This window comes from Mirounga leonina, unplaced genomic scaffold (genome assembly GCF_011800145.1).
Source record: "Mirounga leonina isolate KUSES-001 unplaced genomic scaffold, KU_Mleo_1.0 Mir_168, whole genome shotgun sequence".
Lineage (NCBI taxonomy): Eukaryota > Metazoa > Chordata > Mammalia > Carnivora > Phocidae > Mirounga > Mirounga leonina.
Window position 1 is genome coordinate 63,282,973 of NW_023270426.1, and position 15,091 is coordinate 63,298,063.

General features: G+C 39.7%; 1 protein-coding gene across 4 annotated transcripts in view; it reads right to left on the reverse strand.

Moving 5' to 3' along the window:
• The window catches only part of MCTP1 (multiple C2 and transmembrane domain containing 1), a 339,516-nt gene that overhangs the window by 1,710 nt on the left and 322,715 nt on the right, over positions 1-15,091 (reverse strand). For all 4 annotated transcript variants that reach the window (XM_035014874.1, XM_035014872.1, XM_035014873.1 and 1 more), the window contains 3 exons: positions 14,584-14,693; positions 10,376-10,485; positions 672-769 (listed from right to left, as the gene is read on the reverse strand). In XM_035014874.1, coding sequence (XP_034870765.1) covers positions 672-769; positions 10,376-10,485; positions 14,584-14,693 — 318 coding nt within the window. The remainder of the gene's footprint in view (positions 1-671; positions 770-10,375; positions 10,486-14,583; positions 14,694-15,091) is intronic.

Genomic DNA, 15,091 nt, shown 5'->3' on the forward strand with positions numbered 1-15,091 from the left:
ATGATCCTGGAGTCCCGGGATCGAGTCCCGCATCGGGCTCCCTGCTCGGTGGGGAGCCTGCTTCTCCCTCTGACCCTCCCCCCTCTCATGTGCTCTCTCATTCTCTCTCTCTCAAATAAATAAATCTTTTAAAAAAAAAATTTCTCATTTATTCTGAAAATAATTGATGATTAAGAGGCATGAGTTAACCTCAAAGAATTTTAAAGGATTGAGATGTGCCCCAGTCTTGAAAAGGCAGGTACTCTCCACCCCTTTCCCCCACTGGTCTCCAAAATATGCATTTTTAAAACTCAATTCCTGTAAATTATGCAAAGAAGTGTTTTTCAAATTTTCACTGGCACATCTTGCTTTCAGCATCTATATTCCTGTTTCCTCCCTTCAGGTAATGGTGACTTCCCTTCACAAACCAGGTGAACCTTCCTTGGAGGAAAATTGCCCCTATGAGCCCTGGTAGGTTCTTGATGCAACCCCCTCTTGTTCTCCATTCCCCATGCTTTATAAAAGTTCTTCTTGGGTAACACCCCAAGTGGGCTAAATTCCTGAAAGGGAAAATCTGCTATAGGCCTTTTAACTTTAAGTGGTTCTTCTAAAACCTTTGAAATTAAAAGGATGAAAAGTGAAAACCCAATGCCACCATACGGTAAAGAGCAGTAATAGTGAAACCTACATACCACTTGTACATCTGAAGGGACTCTGGAAAGGAAGTCAAGTAGTTCATTGTTATCAATTGCATATGGACTCCGAAGCTTTTTTGTAAATTTATTGATGCCTGAAAAAGCCATAGATAAAACATTATTGAAATCTCCAGTTAGGAATTAGAAAAATCACGTATATTTCCATATGTTACAGTGATTTGAAGATCTAGACTAAGCTGCTCTTCAGTCTCCACTGAATGAACCAGTACACCCTGTTTTCTCCCTCCCACCCTCCCTCTCCCCCATTCCTGTTTCTTTCTCTCCTTTCCTTTGTTCCCTTCCTCCCTCCATCCCAAATCAAGGCAGCTCTGTTTTTTCTTTTTACTTTAGTGGCTTCCTCCCAGCAGGAAAGGCTTTTTATTTGGGAAACAAAAGGCACCTGGCAAGGATGTACAATGCTATATCTTGCTTTGCCACTCAGTGTCATATTACTTAGAAGCCTTGCTTTAGTATTTCATCTATAGTAAAACTTTTCAAGGCAAAAAGTCTGATTTACTGGTTTTCCCTTTTTCAAAAGATAAACCTTACTGTTTTTTGGAGTGGGGAGGTGTTAATGTTATGCAAACTAAATGTTTAGAAGACAGCTATCCTTTTTTTTTTTTTTTCCTTTTAAATGACCTGAAATGTGAAAGTTTTACCGCCAGCTTTTTAAAAAAAAAAAATAAACAGCTTTAAAGATGGTGATGCAAGAGGATCCTGAACTCTCCTCCCACATATGGGGTGCTGAGCTAAGGCCCACTATGAAGCAGGTAGGAGAGGCTGGGACATAAACTCCTCATAAACCTTGCCCTCAGTGTGGCAACCCATGGTCAGGAGGGAACTCAAAAGCTGTAGCTTCTCCTTAAGGAGTGAAGGGTTTGAGGCCCACCCACATCAGGCACCCCCAGCTTTTAACATGTGCATCTATGAGACGACTCTCCAAAATATCTACCTTTGAAAACCAATGGAGCTCATGTCCACGGGACCCACAGGCTACAGTGATCTGAGAAATGGTTCTTAAAGGACTTGCATGCTTGGAGTCACCCCAGAGCCCAACATGGAAGCAGTTAATTGAGGGGTACCTGGACTTTGGGAGAGCCTCATTTGCTTGTCTTGGAGCATCAGCCCAAGGGGTGGGCATCTGGTTAGACAAACATTCAAGGGTCTGCTGGGGTGCTCTCGAGCCAGAGACTGGGGGTGCCATCTTTGCACTTTCCTTCTGCCTTGCTCCAGCTGGTGGATGCTTATCTCCACACTCTCCCTTTGCCACACTCCACAAAGGGTATCTCCCCGAGGGAAGCTTTTACATGGTGTATGGTGCCCCAGTATTATGTCTGGTTTTACATCTAAGAGGTGGCTCGATAGGGCAATGTAGGAAGATCTTGAACTCACCCCTTCCCATGATCACACCAAATCTACAGCTACATATGGAACACTTAGTTCCCTCTGAGAAAGACCTGAAAACTAGCTGAGTGACTTCTTCACATCAGGGAAACAAGAGAAAGGCCAAGGGAAGTGGGTAGGAGAGGCTGAGACAAAATCTCATTATAAATCCTACCCCAGCAAGGCAACCCACAATTACAACGTAACTCACAAACATGGAGCTTCTCTCTGAAGAGCAGCGGGTTATACCCTGTATCAGGCACCCCAGCTTTTAAGTCCTACAACTGAGAGATGAGCCCCCAACACATCTGGCCTTGAAAATCATGACATAAAGAGCTGTTGTGAACTGAGAAATGGCTCAATGGGCTCGTGTACATACTCACTTGCCCCAGGGTGCAGCATAGAAGCAACCATTAGAAAAGCATCCAGACTTTAGCAAATGAATCTCTTTCATATAACCTTAAAGCTTCAGCTGGTGGGGCTGGGGCCTGCTGGGATACTCTGCACTCTCTATCTGCCTTGTAAAGCCGGTGGGTGCCATTTTTACCCTCCAACTGGCAAGCACCAGCTTCATGCTCTCCCTCTGCCATGCTTCAGAGCACCAACATTTCCTGGAGTGGAGCTTTTACACACATCTGGTGCCTTGGTTTTTGTGGCTGCTGGCAAGGGGACACCCCTTGATTGCTGGGCTCAGTAGTTCAGGGTGGCTTCCATTCCTGAGTTGCATGGGACTCTAACACTCAGACCGTTCTTGGCAGACTACCATCCCCAGGACACTGTACAGACAGTAGACTGTAAGACACCCCCAGTCTTTCTGAGAAACAAGCCTATTTGCTTATAGAAGAGCTGGTCAACCCTCAGGTCTGGCACACTTACAAGAGTTTATAGAGTTCTCAGGGAACAGTCCACTAGATGCAGTCTTTGCAGTCTCTGCCACACTATAGCTTATAAATATCTCCCAGTAAGGAGCTTCTATCCTTGTTTGACACCCCTGACTTTTGTAGCTGCTGCTGAGGAACACCTGTGTATCACCTGGCTCTGGTGGCCAATGTGATTATGCTTACAGGTCCCACAGGACTGTAACCAAAAAAAAAAAAAAAAAAGTTTTTAAACATCAACGACCCTGAGGACATAGCTAGAGTTAACAGACTCAGATGCTCAGTCTTTGTCACAGACCCCTAAGCTTATCATCCTAGTTACTGCCTAAGGGGCAGGCTTCTAATTAAACACACATGTAAGGGCTGACTGTAAACTTCTCCAGAAACCTTGGAGAGTAGGCTCTGTGCCATGCTCCAGAGCAGCAGTCTCTCTCAGAGGGGAGGTTTTACATATAACTCGTGCCCTGGTTTTTACAGCTGCCACTGAGGGAATACTCCCTTGATCTCCTAGCTCTGGTGGCCATGAGGCTTGTATTTCTGGGTCCCACAGGACTGTAACAGTTAAAGAGAGTTTTTGGCAGGCTACCACCCCCAGGGCCCTGCACAGACATCAGGCTAAAACACATCCACAGTCTATCTGTGAAAGAGACCTATTGCATTGTCCTGGAGCTTCAGGCCTGCATGGCAGGCTTCAAGTTTGGCATACATCTAGAGACTTAGGAAAGTGCTCTGAGGAAATGTATGCTGCCGAATGCCATCTTTGTGCTGTCGCTGCAGCACGCTGGCATCTCCTTGAAAGGAACTTACATGCTCATGTGGAGCCCCCAAAATATAACTACAATAATTAGTTAAGGAATACACAAGATTAAAAGATGTTAAATGTAACATCAAAAGCAGAACATGTGGGTGAAGAGTTAAAATGTAGAGCTTTAGAATGCATCCAACCTTACATTGTTACCAATTTAAAATGGACTGTTATAAGTTGTAATATGTAAGCCTCGTGGTAACTGCAAGGCAAAAACCTATACTAGACACACAAAAGATAATAAAGCAATCAGAGCATACCAGCAAGGAAAGTCATCAAATCACAAAGGAAGAGAGCAAAAGAATAAGGAACACAGAGGAACCACAAAACAGAAAACATTAACAAAATGCCAATAGGTACATACCGATCAATAATTAGTTAACTGTAAATAAGATAAATTCTCCAGCAAAAAAGTATCAAATGGTTGAATGGATAAAAAAACAAGACCCATCTATATATATGCTGCCTCTAGAAGAGACACATTTCAGATGCAAAGACACACACAGACTGAGAGTGAAGGAATGGAAAAACATACTCCATACAAATGAAAACCAAAAGAAAGCTGGAGCAGCTATGCTTACATTGGACAAAAACATACTTTAAAACAAAAACTGTAATAAGAAACTAAGAAGGGTGTTACATAATGATAAAGGGGCCAACCCAGCAAGAGGATACAGCGTTTTAAAATATTTATACAGCCAACATAGGAGCACCTGAGCTTATAAAGCAAATATTAACAGACATATAGGGAGAAATAGCAGTATAATACTAGAGTACTTTAATACCTCACATCACCACCTAGATCATCCAGGCAGAAAACCAATAAGGAAACATCAGCCTTAAATGACATGTTAGACCATATGGACCTAACAGACATCGACAGAACATTCCATCCAAAAGCAGGAGAATATACATTCTTCCCAAGTGCACATGGAACATTCTCCAGGACAGCTCATATGTTAAGCCACAAAACAGGTCTTAATAAAGAAGACTGAAATCATAGCATGCATCTTTTTCAACCACAATGGAAGGAATCTAGAAATCAATTACAAGAAGAAAACTGGAAAATTCACTAGTATGGGGAGATTAAATAGCATGCTACTAAACCAATGCATCAATGAAGAAATAAAAGAATACCTTGAGAAAAATGAAAACAGAAATACAACATACCAAAATGTATGGGGTACAACCAAAGCAGTTCTCTGAGGTAAGTTTATAACAATAAATGCCTACCTCAATATAAAAAGTTATAGAAGAAAGGGAATAATAAAGTTTCAAGCTGATTCTTTGAAAAGATGAGTAAAATGGCAAACCTTTAGCTAGACTTGCCAAGAAAAAAAGATCCAAATAAGATCAGAACTGAAAGAGAATATGTTAAACCTGAAACCACAGAAGTGTAAAGGATCCTGAGACTAGTATGAACAATTACACACCAACAAATGGAAACCTAAGAAATGGGTAAGTTACTAGGTACATACAGTCTTCTAAGACTGAATCATGAAGAAATAGAAAATTTCTATTCAGACTGATTACTAGGAAGGCAGCTGAATCAGTAATCAAAAACCTCCCAACAAACAGGACCAGAGAGCTTCACTGGTGAATTCTACCAAACACTCAAAGAATAGCAATTTTTCTTACTCTTCCAAAAACTAGAAGAGGAGGGAACACTTCCAAACTCATTTTATGAGCATTTCTCTGTTTCCAAAACTAGACAAGGACACCACACAGACAAAAAGGAAATACAGGCCAATATCTCTGATGAACAGAGATGAAAAATCCTCAACAAAATATTAGTAAACTGCGTTGAACAATTAAAAATCTCATTCACCACAATTTGGATTTATTCCAGGGATGCAAGGTTGGTACAACATCTGCAAATCAGTGTGATAAACCATGTTAAGAAAATGAAGGATTAAAAATCGGATGATCATCTCAATAGATGCAGAAAAGCATCTGACAAAATTCAACATCCATTGATGATAAAAACTCTCCACAAAGTAGATGTAGAGGGAACGTAACTCAATATAATAAAGGCCATATATGACAACCCATAGCTAACATCATACTCAATGGTGAAAAGCTAAAAGCTTTTAACATAAGTTCAGGAACAAGACAAGAATGTTCACTCTCACCATTTTTATTCAACAGAGTACTGGAAGTCCTAGCCAGAGCAATCAGGCAAGAAAAAGAAATAAAAACACCCAAATTGGAAAGAAAAAATGCAATATGTGCAAATGACATCATGTTATATATAGAAAACTCTAAAGATTCCACCAAAAAAAAAAATAAAAAGGAACTAATAAGTGAATTCAATGAAGCTGCAGGATTTGGGGGAAAAGGTAATGGAGAGGCTAGGAGAGGGTATGACCTATGGTTGACCTAGTTGCTGAACTCTGGCAGCTTCTCACCCTTTGGTTTTTGAAATGTACATTCTGCCCACTGTACCCACAGTGGGAACTGCTCCAAGGATGTAGCCTTGAAAGAGTAAGATGTTATTAAGACCATCTGAACAGTATATGGGACTGAGCCCAGTTAATTCCTCCATGTAAACTTTTAAGATTCTGGTGGGCAGGGGTGGAGATTTACTTGCCTATAGCCATCCAAGACAAGCCTTGTAAGTGAGTTCCCCTGTATATTAAGTCTACCACCTACCAGTCTGAAATGGTCTCCCTCTTTCTTCAGTCTATGCACTTTGTGTATGGGGGCCAGTTTGCAAACCAAGAATACAAAATCAATAACAAATTGTTTGGTTTCTATACACTAATAATGAATGATCAGAAAGAAATTAAGAACAATCCCATTCACAATCACATCAAAAAGAATAAAATACCTACAAATAAATTTAATAAAGGAAGTGAAAGGCCTGTACACTGAAAACTGTTAAGACATTAATGAAAGAAATTGAAGACAACACACATAAATGGAAAAATAGTCCATATTCATGGATAGGAAGAATAGTGTTAAAATGTTCATATTACCCAAAAGTAATCTATAGATTCAATAAAATCCTTATCAAAATTTCAATGGCATTTTTCACAGAAGTAGAACAAACAAACCTAAAATTTGTATGGAACCACAAAAGACCCCAAATAGGCAGAGCAATCTTAAGAAAGAACTACAAAGCTGGAGGCATCACACTCCCTGATATCACAGTATGATACTGGCATAAAAATAGACACGTGGATCAATGGAACAGAATAGAAAGTGTGGAAGTAAACCCACACGTATATAATCAATAAGTTTATGACAAAGTAAGAATATACAATGGAGGAAGGACAGTCTCATAAATGGTAGACTAGATAACCACATGTAAAAGAATGAAAGTGGACTACTATCTTATATACAAAAATTAATTCAAAATGGATTAGAGATTTGAATATAAGACCAGAAGCCATAAAACTCCAAGAGGAAAATAAAGGCAGTAAGCTCCTTGACATCGGTCTTGGCAATGTTTCAGATTTGACCCCAAAAAGCAAAACAATTAAAGTAAAAATAAACAAGACTACATCATACTAAAAAGCTTCTGCACAGCAAAGGAAACCATCAATAAAATGAAAAAGCAACCTACTGAATGGGAGAAGATATTTGCAAATCTTATCTCTGCTATGGGACTAATATCCAAAATATTTAAAGAACTAATACAACTCAATAGCAAAAACAAAAACACAATCCACTTAAAAAAAATAGGCAGAGGATCTGAACAGACATTTCTCCAAAAAAGACCTACAAATGACCAACTAGGATGTGAAAAGATGCTCAACATCACTAATTATCAGGGAACTGCAAATCAAAAACACCTTGAGCTATCACCTCACACCTGTTAGAATGGCTATTATCAAAAAGACAAGGAATGACAAGTGTTGGCAGGCATGTGGAGAAATGGAAACCCTCATTCACTGTTGGTGGAAATGTAAGCTGATGCACTATGAAAAACAGAATGGGTAGTCCTGACAAAAAGAAAAATGGGACTGCCCTATGTTCCTGCAATTCCACTTATGGATATTTATCCAAAGAAAACAAAAACATGAACTCAAAATATAAATAACACCCACCTGGCACATGCTTATTGCAGCACTGTTTATAATAGCCAAGACACGGAAACAACCTCAGCGTCCACTGACACATGAGTGGATAAAGGAAATAGGATGTATATATACACAGTAGACTATTAACCATAAAAATCAAGGAAATCTTGCCATTTGCAACAACACAGGTGGGCCTTGAGAGCATTATGCTAAGTGAAATGAGTCTAAGACAAACATCCTATAAGACCTTACCTGTGTGTGGCATTAAAAAAAATAATAATAATAAGCCAAGCTCATAGATCCAGATTGGTAGTTACCAGAGGCTGGAGGTGGGAGGATGGGTAAAATGGGTGAAGGGCTACACATTTTCAGTTACAAAATAAGTGATGGGGATATAATGTACAGCATGATGACTATAGTTAATAATACCGCATTGCATATCTGAAAGTTGCTAAAGAGTAGATCTTAAGAGTTCTCACCATGGCGGGGGAGGGGGGGGAATGTTTCTGTTTCTACATCTCTGGCATTGAGATTTTCAGGAAGCAATTTTCCTTTCAAATTACACAAAATTTAAATTTAATGCTTGCAAAAGATGCTGTGATTGACTTACTTGGATCACTTTTGGAATAGAACAGCCAAGAACCATTACAGATGAGCCATATCTACCCATACGAAATTTTTCAACAGTTAATCCTCTATACTACCTGAAGAGCAAACGTGGTTGAGGAGTAAACTTAGGTGAAGTTGGAGCTATTATAGAAACAAAAACTTCAATGAGAACTGTCAAAACAATGTATAAAACTACAAGTACCTATTCTATATATTCTGTGATATAAGGTAGAATTTCAATGGGATAAGTCTACTCTTTGAAATTTATATTGCACTTAATAAATGACCAAGCATATTCACATATACAAAATAAATTAACAGCTTTATATGAAATCAACAAACTCGTAAAAACTGGGCCATAACTTAGAGCATCTTGGCTCTTCTTCAGGAAGTTCGGCAGAATAAACTTATTTTGCATTCTTGATTTTGGTCCGTCTCCCCATGTGAGACCCATGTCTTAAATTTCCAGTTAATATTTCAGCAATCACCTAGCACTACAGAAATACTGTTCTCCTTTTATTTCATATGATGAAACAAGAGGCCCAAACACATTCTCTAAGAATTACGTTTAAGACAGAGCCAGTGAGGCTGCCCCAGGTTACTGAGCCAGATGTCCGCCATGGGCTCCAGTTTCTGAGAGCGCGGGGAAGCAAAACCAGAGGTTCACCACCTATCACAACCGAGATGGCAGATCTGACCCTAGGAAGGTTAAAGATAATAAACTGCCACACCGCATGCCCTACCCTAATTCCTTCAAGAAAACAGCATCTGTTTTATATATCAAAGGAAGGAAGGAAAGATGAGGGCTTGAACAGAGGGAAGAAAGGCCTCTCTCCCTGTGTAGTGCAAGTACTATCTTATTTGAAACTGGTTTAAATTATAACAAGGGAAAAAATCATCATCATTCCCCCCATCCTCTCCTCCCTACCCAAGCTGTAAAGGTAAGCAGAGTGACAATAAAGGGTAAGAGGGCTTAACTCAGGATATGACAAGACAGACCAAAAAGAATAGGGAGATAGGAATCTTAAAACTGGAGGGTGTGGGGACCTCAGACCCCTCTGTCACTTATTCCAGCATTTCTTTAAAAAGAAAATAAAACATTCCTTTTGATCTTTTTGCTTTTAGTGTAAACATGTGTTTTCTGGAATCCATACCCATTTTGATTCTTTGCATTTTGTATATGTTTAGCAATCTTAGGTGTGTGCAGGCTCGGGGGGGGCAAGTAGAGAATCCTACTTCTCCCCAGTCTTGTTTATATATATCATTACTGTAGTTTTATATGTGAGTCCATTGTAGAGACTGACCGTTTTTTTCAGAGCATGAATTCTCTCAGCTAAGGAAGAGAAACCCTAAAACAATGAAGAATGCTGAAACTATCATCTAAGTGGAGTCTAGGGCCGTAGGAACTCTTGGCATGGAGCATAACGGCATCAAAAACAAGGGCTGGAAAATACCACCCTTAAAGTGGGTTTCTGCAGAAGCACTTTTGTTTAGTACACATGAAGCCGGTTTCTTATTCGTAAGCAGCCTGTCAGGGCCAAGGAGCCCTTTCCTGCATCCCAAAGGTGACCTCTTAAATAGGCGGCCATAGATAGCCCTGTGTTTACAGACGTTTCCACAAGATAAAGTACCATAGCACAAAAAAGCATATTGTCCTAAATGCACCATATGGATCGAAATGCCTCTGTTTACGTATAAGTGGTGAAAATAAATCAGAATGATATCTGGACAAAGCTACACTTTGATATATGAAGAATCTGCACAACTACATGTTTACAGGATGATGGAGCCTATGGTGCCAGATAAGAAAAATGTATTTTGTAGGTAGACCTAAATCTTTATACAGTTGTGATTTTTAACTGACCTGTCTCTTTTCATCATGGAGTAGCTTCATGATCATAAATACAAGGAACTTCTGACAGTATAACTCATCGCTTAGAAATAGTTTGTTCCTAGTACCTAAGACAGTTTAAAAAAAAAAAAAAAAAAGGCTTTACTTACCCCAGACAAGGACAATGTATCTCAGTGGAATGAAGTACACGATGACTGTGAACACACAGAGGGCTACAATGGCCAGCCAGCTTAAGAATGGGACAGTCCAGTTGAAAGTACTGAATGAGAAATTAACACATCAGCAATCTGAGCACTTCATACTTTTTTCAAACAAAGGTTCAAATAAATGTGATTCTGACTCAGCCTCTGGACTAGGGATCTGGTAAGACTGCATTTCTCTCTGGAACAGAAGGCGATTGTAGTGAGCCTATCAGAGGACACAGGTTGGTCACAATGTGCTGAGTTTCATGAAAGCAGGACCCACGCAAACAAGTCTTGCCATCAACCCTTACAGATGGTCCCGAGTGCCTTCAGGGTCTGAAGTTGCACTAGTTGGGGGACTCCTAATGTGGTTAAAAAAAATTTATTTTTAATGTGTTTTTCTACCTCTAAAACTAGTAGCCAATCTTGTTTTCTCCCAATTTTCATAGAGGAGAATGCCCCTGGGCCTACCATTCTTTCTTCTGTCAACTCACACTGGATTCCAGACACTGGAAATAAAATGTCAGCAACTGTCTGTAGACTTAACTCTTACACTGTTGTATAAATCCTCCCTAGGTTAGAATTGCTTTGAGGGATACTCCCTTTTCACTTCAGTTATGTTTCCAATGGATCTAGAAGTCAGGAAGGGGGAAGAGAGTAGTCAGCCTTGTAAAAATTCACCTGCCATCATTGCCCTTCCCAGAAATACAGAGATAATTAGGAAAGAAGGTCAGTATTGACCACTGTTCTCCCTGTGTTATTTCTGGCAAAGGAGAACACATGGTAAATGTGCTGGAAAGACTGTGAAAATGGAGCGTAAGCTGGCAAAGTGGGTTATAGCGGGGCCTGGCCGATGGGACTGCAGTGTCCCCACACTGCTGTTGATGGATAGTGTTGGGGGTCGGGGAAGGCTGCAAGACTGCACATTGGCAGTGAGGTAACATTAGAACAAAGAACAAAAACAGGATCAATGAACAGAAGTGGGGGAAGTTGCAAAAAAGACAGGACTAAGAAGATGGGAAGGAATGCAGTGGGGCAAAAAGAAAAAAAAAAGAAGGTAAAAAAAAAGGATGTAGAAAATCAGGGAAATGGAACATGGAAAGATTGTAATAATTTAGGAGTTTTTGTGTGGAAATTCTGTAGTGACTCTCATTGCAAAATAGTAAGACCGAACTGTTGCATGGAGTCTTCAGCGTTGGGTATGTAACTATGTCACCGTTTACAGGCATCCAGTTGCCTCAACAACCAGCCTCTAAGGAGGACCTAACACATACTGTTGAGTGACACTTGAGTGCAGTTTAATGAAAAGAGCAAAGAAAGTATCCGATCTGCATTCAAAGCCTAGATTCTGCCGTAGGACTTTGGGGGAATCAACCTTTCATTACCTCAACTTCCCCGTTTAAAAATGAGGACAACTTGTATCGAGGTGGACTGATAGTGATGGTAACGTGTGAATCAAAGTGACATTTTTAGAGCTAGTCCACTCTCAGGGAGCCTACCACGGTGACAAGGGCCCCCAAAACACCTCCCAAAAATATGAAATTATACGTGACATGGAGAAATGTGGATTTTTAAATTTTCTCTCATTTCCTGGTTATGTATGTTATGTACACCTGGGGTGGGGTTTGTCCAGGGCCGTTTTTGATCCAGTAAAGGAGGATTAAAAGATTTTCTTCCTATCTTTCCCTTCAGCATAACACCTAGGAGTGAATCCTTAGCTCTGTGGGCATATAGCTTGCCTTTTATGTCTGCTTAAGGTCCAGTGTTTTCTAAAACTGTTTTTCCTAGTAAAAGAGCCAAAATTAGATCAGTCTCGTTGTCTTGTTTTCAGTAACTCTTGGGAACTAGCTTTTCTCTTTGTCTTTTTCCTCCCATGGCCAGAGTGAGCGCCCTGTTTAACTGTCACCTGGGGAAGGATCATGCCTTTCTCCCTTCACTGACACTTGTGAAGAGAACAGAAGGCTGAGGGTCTGTCTGCTTGCTTTCCTGGGGCTTCGCTCAGAGCCATCCATCAACACTCTTCAGTGTGCAAGGGCACTGGCTCGTCAGTCAGAAAACCCTTTTTTTGGGCAGCCTCCCTGAAGGGCTCCCTGTGTTCTTTCTCCTCTTGGAAGGATAAGTGGCAAGGAATCCTTATCAGTGTAGCTAATGTCAGAGAAAAAAAGACTGCCCTTTTCTCTTTCCACAGTGCATCAGGAAAACTAAATCTAGACTATGATCTTCCCCCAAAAAAGATGCAATTCAAGAAAGTTCTGGAATGATTACTTAGTAACAAGATGTAATTATAGAGGCTTTTCACTTTGTACTTAATGACTGCTTCTGAATCTGCTTTCTGGATAGATGCATTTTATCTCATGCAACCCCAGGGGACTTTCTGTATTTTAATATTCAGAAAAATTGTGCAGAAAAGATGGCTCCTGTAAGAATCACTGGAACCTATGCATATTTCTGTACTTCATCCTATACCTATGCCTCTGTCTCTTAACTGTGGAAAGTTCTACAAAACTCAGTTTTTCCCAAGGCTGGTCCACACCCAGGATCTGGCCATATTCTTCAACTGGCTATGATGTTTTCTGGCCAAGCACCTGAGGTCCCCTACCACCCAGAGTTACAAAGAAGCTTCTTCCTCTCAGGCATAAATTTGCCCCACCTCAGAGCTGACCCAGCGTCTTAAAGGTGTAAATGAGATACTTCTATCAGGTATCAACACACAGTGTACCTCAGAGAAAGGACACACTCAAAAGGGAAATGCCCTGTTCAGGACTAAACACTTGGCTCTAGTGGAACAAAGGAACATTCTTAGAAATGGAAATAACGTGGAGAGGAAGAAGAAAAAAGATGTAGGAATCAGTCTTCAGAAGTCTGAGACTGAAGGCTGCTATACATTTGGAGTGAGAGGGAGGCTGTTCTATCTAATATGATATAAAAAAAAAAAAAAGGAAACTCAGCATGTATGCATATGTGGAAATGTATTAAAAAATTATACAAAGTAAAATGCATTATTCCCTGAAACATGAAAAGCAGTAGGTAAATGTCTCACACCTTTAGTTTAAATAATTTACTGCTTTCAAATGTGTATGCCCAAGGATTCAAATCTGTGGAACACTTTTGGTGAATAATAAGATAAATAATAAACAGTGAATTGATACATGACACTAGGAAGGTGTAGGCTTATCCGGATATACAGCACCCCTTCTTGAATAGACGACTTAGCAATCATTATGTAGCAAATTTTCACATACTTTAGTAGTATGGGGCTTCAGTATATTTTTAACTGATCATCAATACTTGTGAATCCACCTTATTGAATTACAGTTGTTTTTAAAAGTTCATTAGTAAATAAAATTATTTCAAGTAAAATACAAATAATGTAAGACTATAATAATATTCTTATATTAAGAATACTCTAGAGGGGAGGGTGATGGGTATTAAAGAGGGCACGTACTGCATGGAGCACTGGGTGTTATATGCAAACAATGAATCATGGAACACTACTTCAAAAACTAATGATGTAATGTATGGTGATTAACATTATGTAATAAAAAAAAAGAACATTCTTAAGAATATTCTTGTATTCTTAATTTATATTAGCTTTCAATGCAGCTATATTTTAAATTAGGAAAGGGATTCCTTTTTTTTTAATTATTAAAAGTGCATTAGTTTAGTTCATCTGTAACTATGACCTCAACTATTTAAATACATAAATTTGAAAATATTTTTGCAGGTTGCTACATAAAATATGATTTTTAAAAAAATTTTAGAGTTCCTCAATGACAGTATAAGTCAACCAATAATAAAATGAAGATGTGTCTTGATTACCTGAAATTCTCATCTAGCTTGGTTTATTTTTTTCCTATCACGATTTCATATTCCATTTAAGAACAAAGTCTTTCACTTGAAAATGTGCTAAAATTTAGGACGGTGTTATTTCTTCAAAGCTACAAGTAGGACTTCTTTCCAACCAATATGTTCTAAATTTCAGGAAGGAAATTGACAGAACTTTCACAAAACCAAAGACTGGCAGAAACAAAGTAAATAATGAAGAAACTGAGCAATAGATCACCCAGAAGGAGTCTCCCCTGCCAAAAAGAATGTGGCATTTCACCCTCTGAAAAACAAATGGACACTCTGTCCCACAGAAGGCCAGGGCTCACATGTCAGTATCACTCACTCACTTCTTTATCCTTTCGCCAAAGGAAGCCACTTCATCTAGGATGTTCTGGACACTGATACAAACCTCCTGGATGGCATAGATTTTATTTATAAATCCCTTTTTTTCACTGTCCTAAAATACAATTAAGAAAAAAGAGAGATTCTGTGTGAGTAAAGGTATTCTTCAGTGCTTGAATTCTTTGAATTGTCCCTCTCACATTTTTAAACGTAAATCAACTTCATCTTTGTACATACATAAATGGATGCTTGGAGCCCATGAAAATTTCCGGATATAAAGGGAGATGGAGGAGGAAGGACACCCAGCATCGTGGACCTATGCCAATAGAAAGGTGGTGGCAAAGCACCAGACTCAGATTCTGTCGATCTTGCCCTGATGAACAGAGACACTTTAGCCAGAGTTGGGGGGAGGGGAAGCATGCAAAGGTGTAGGAGAGAGGGCAGGTCTCAGAATGTCCAAATCTGGAAGACCTGTGAGCAATGAAAACTGGGGGGGGGGGGGGGGGGGGGGGG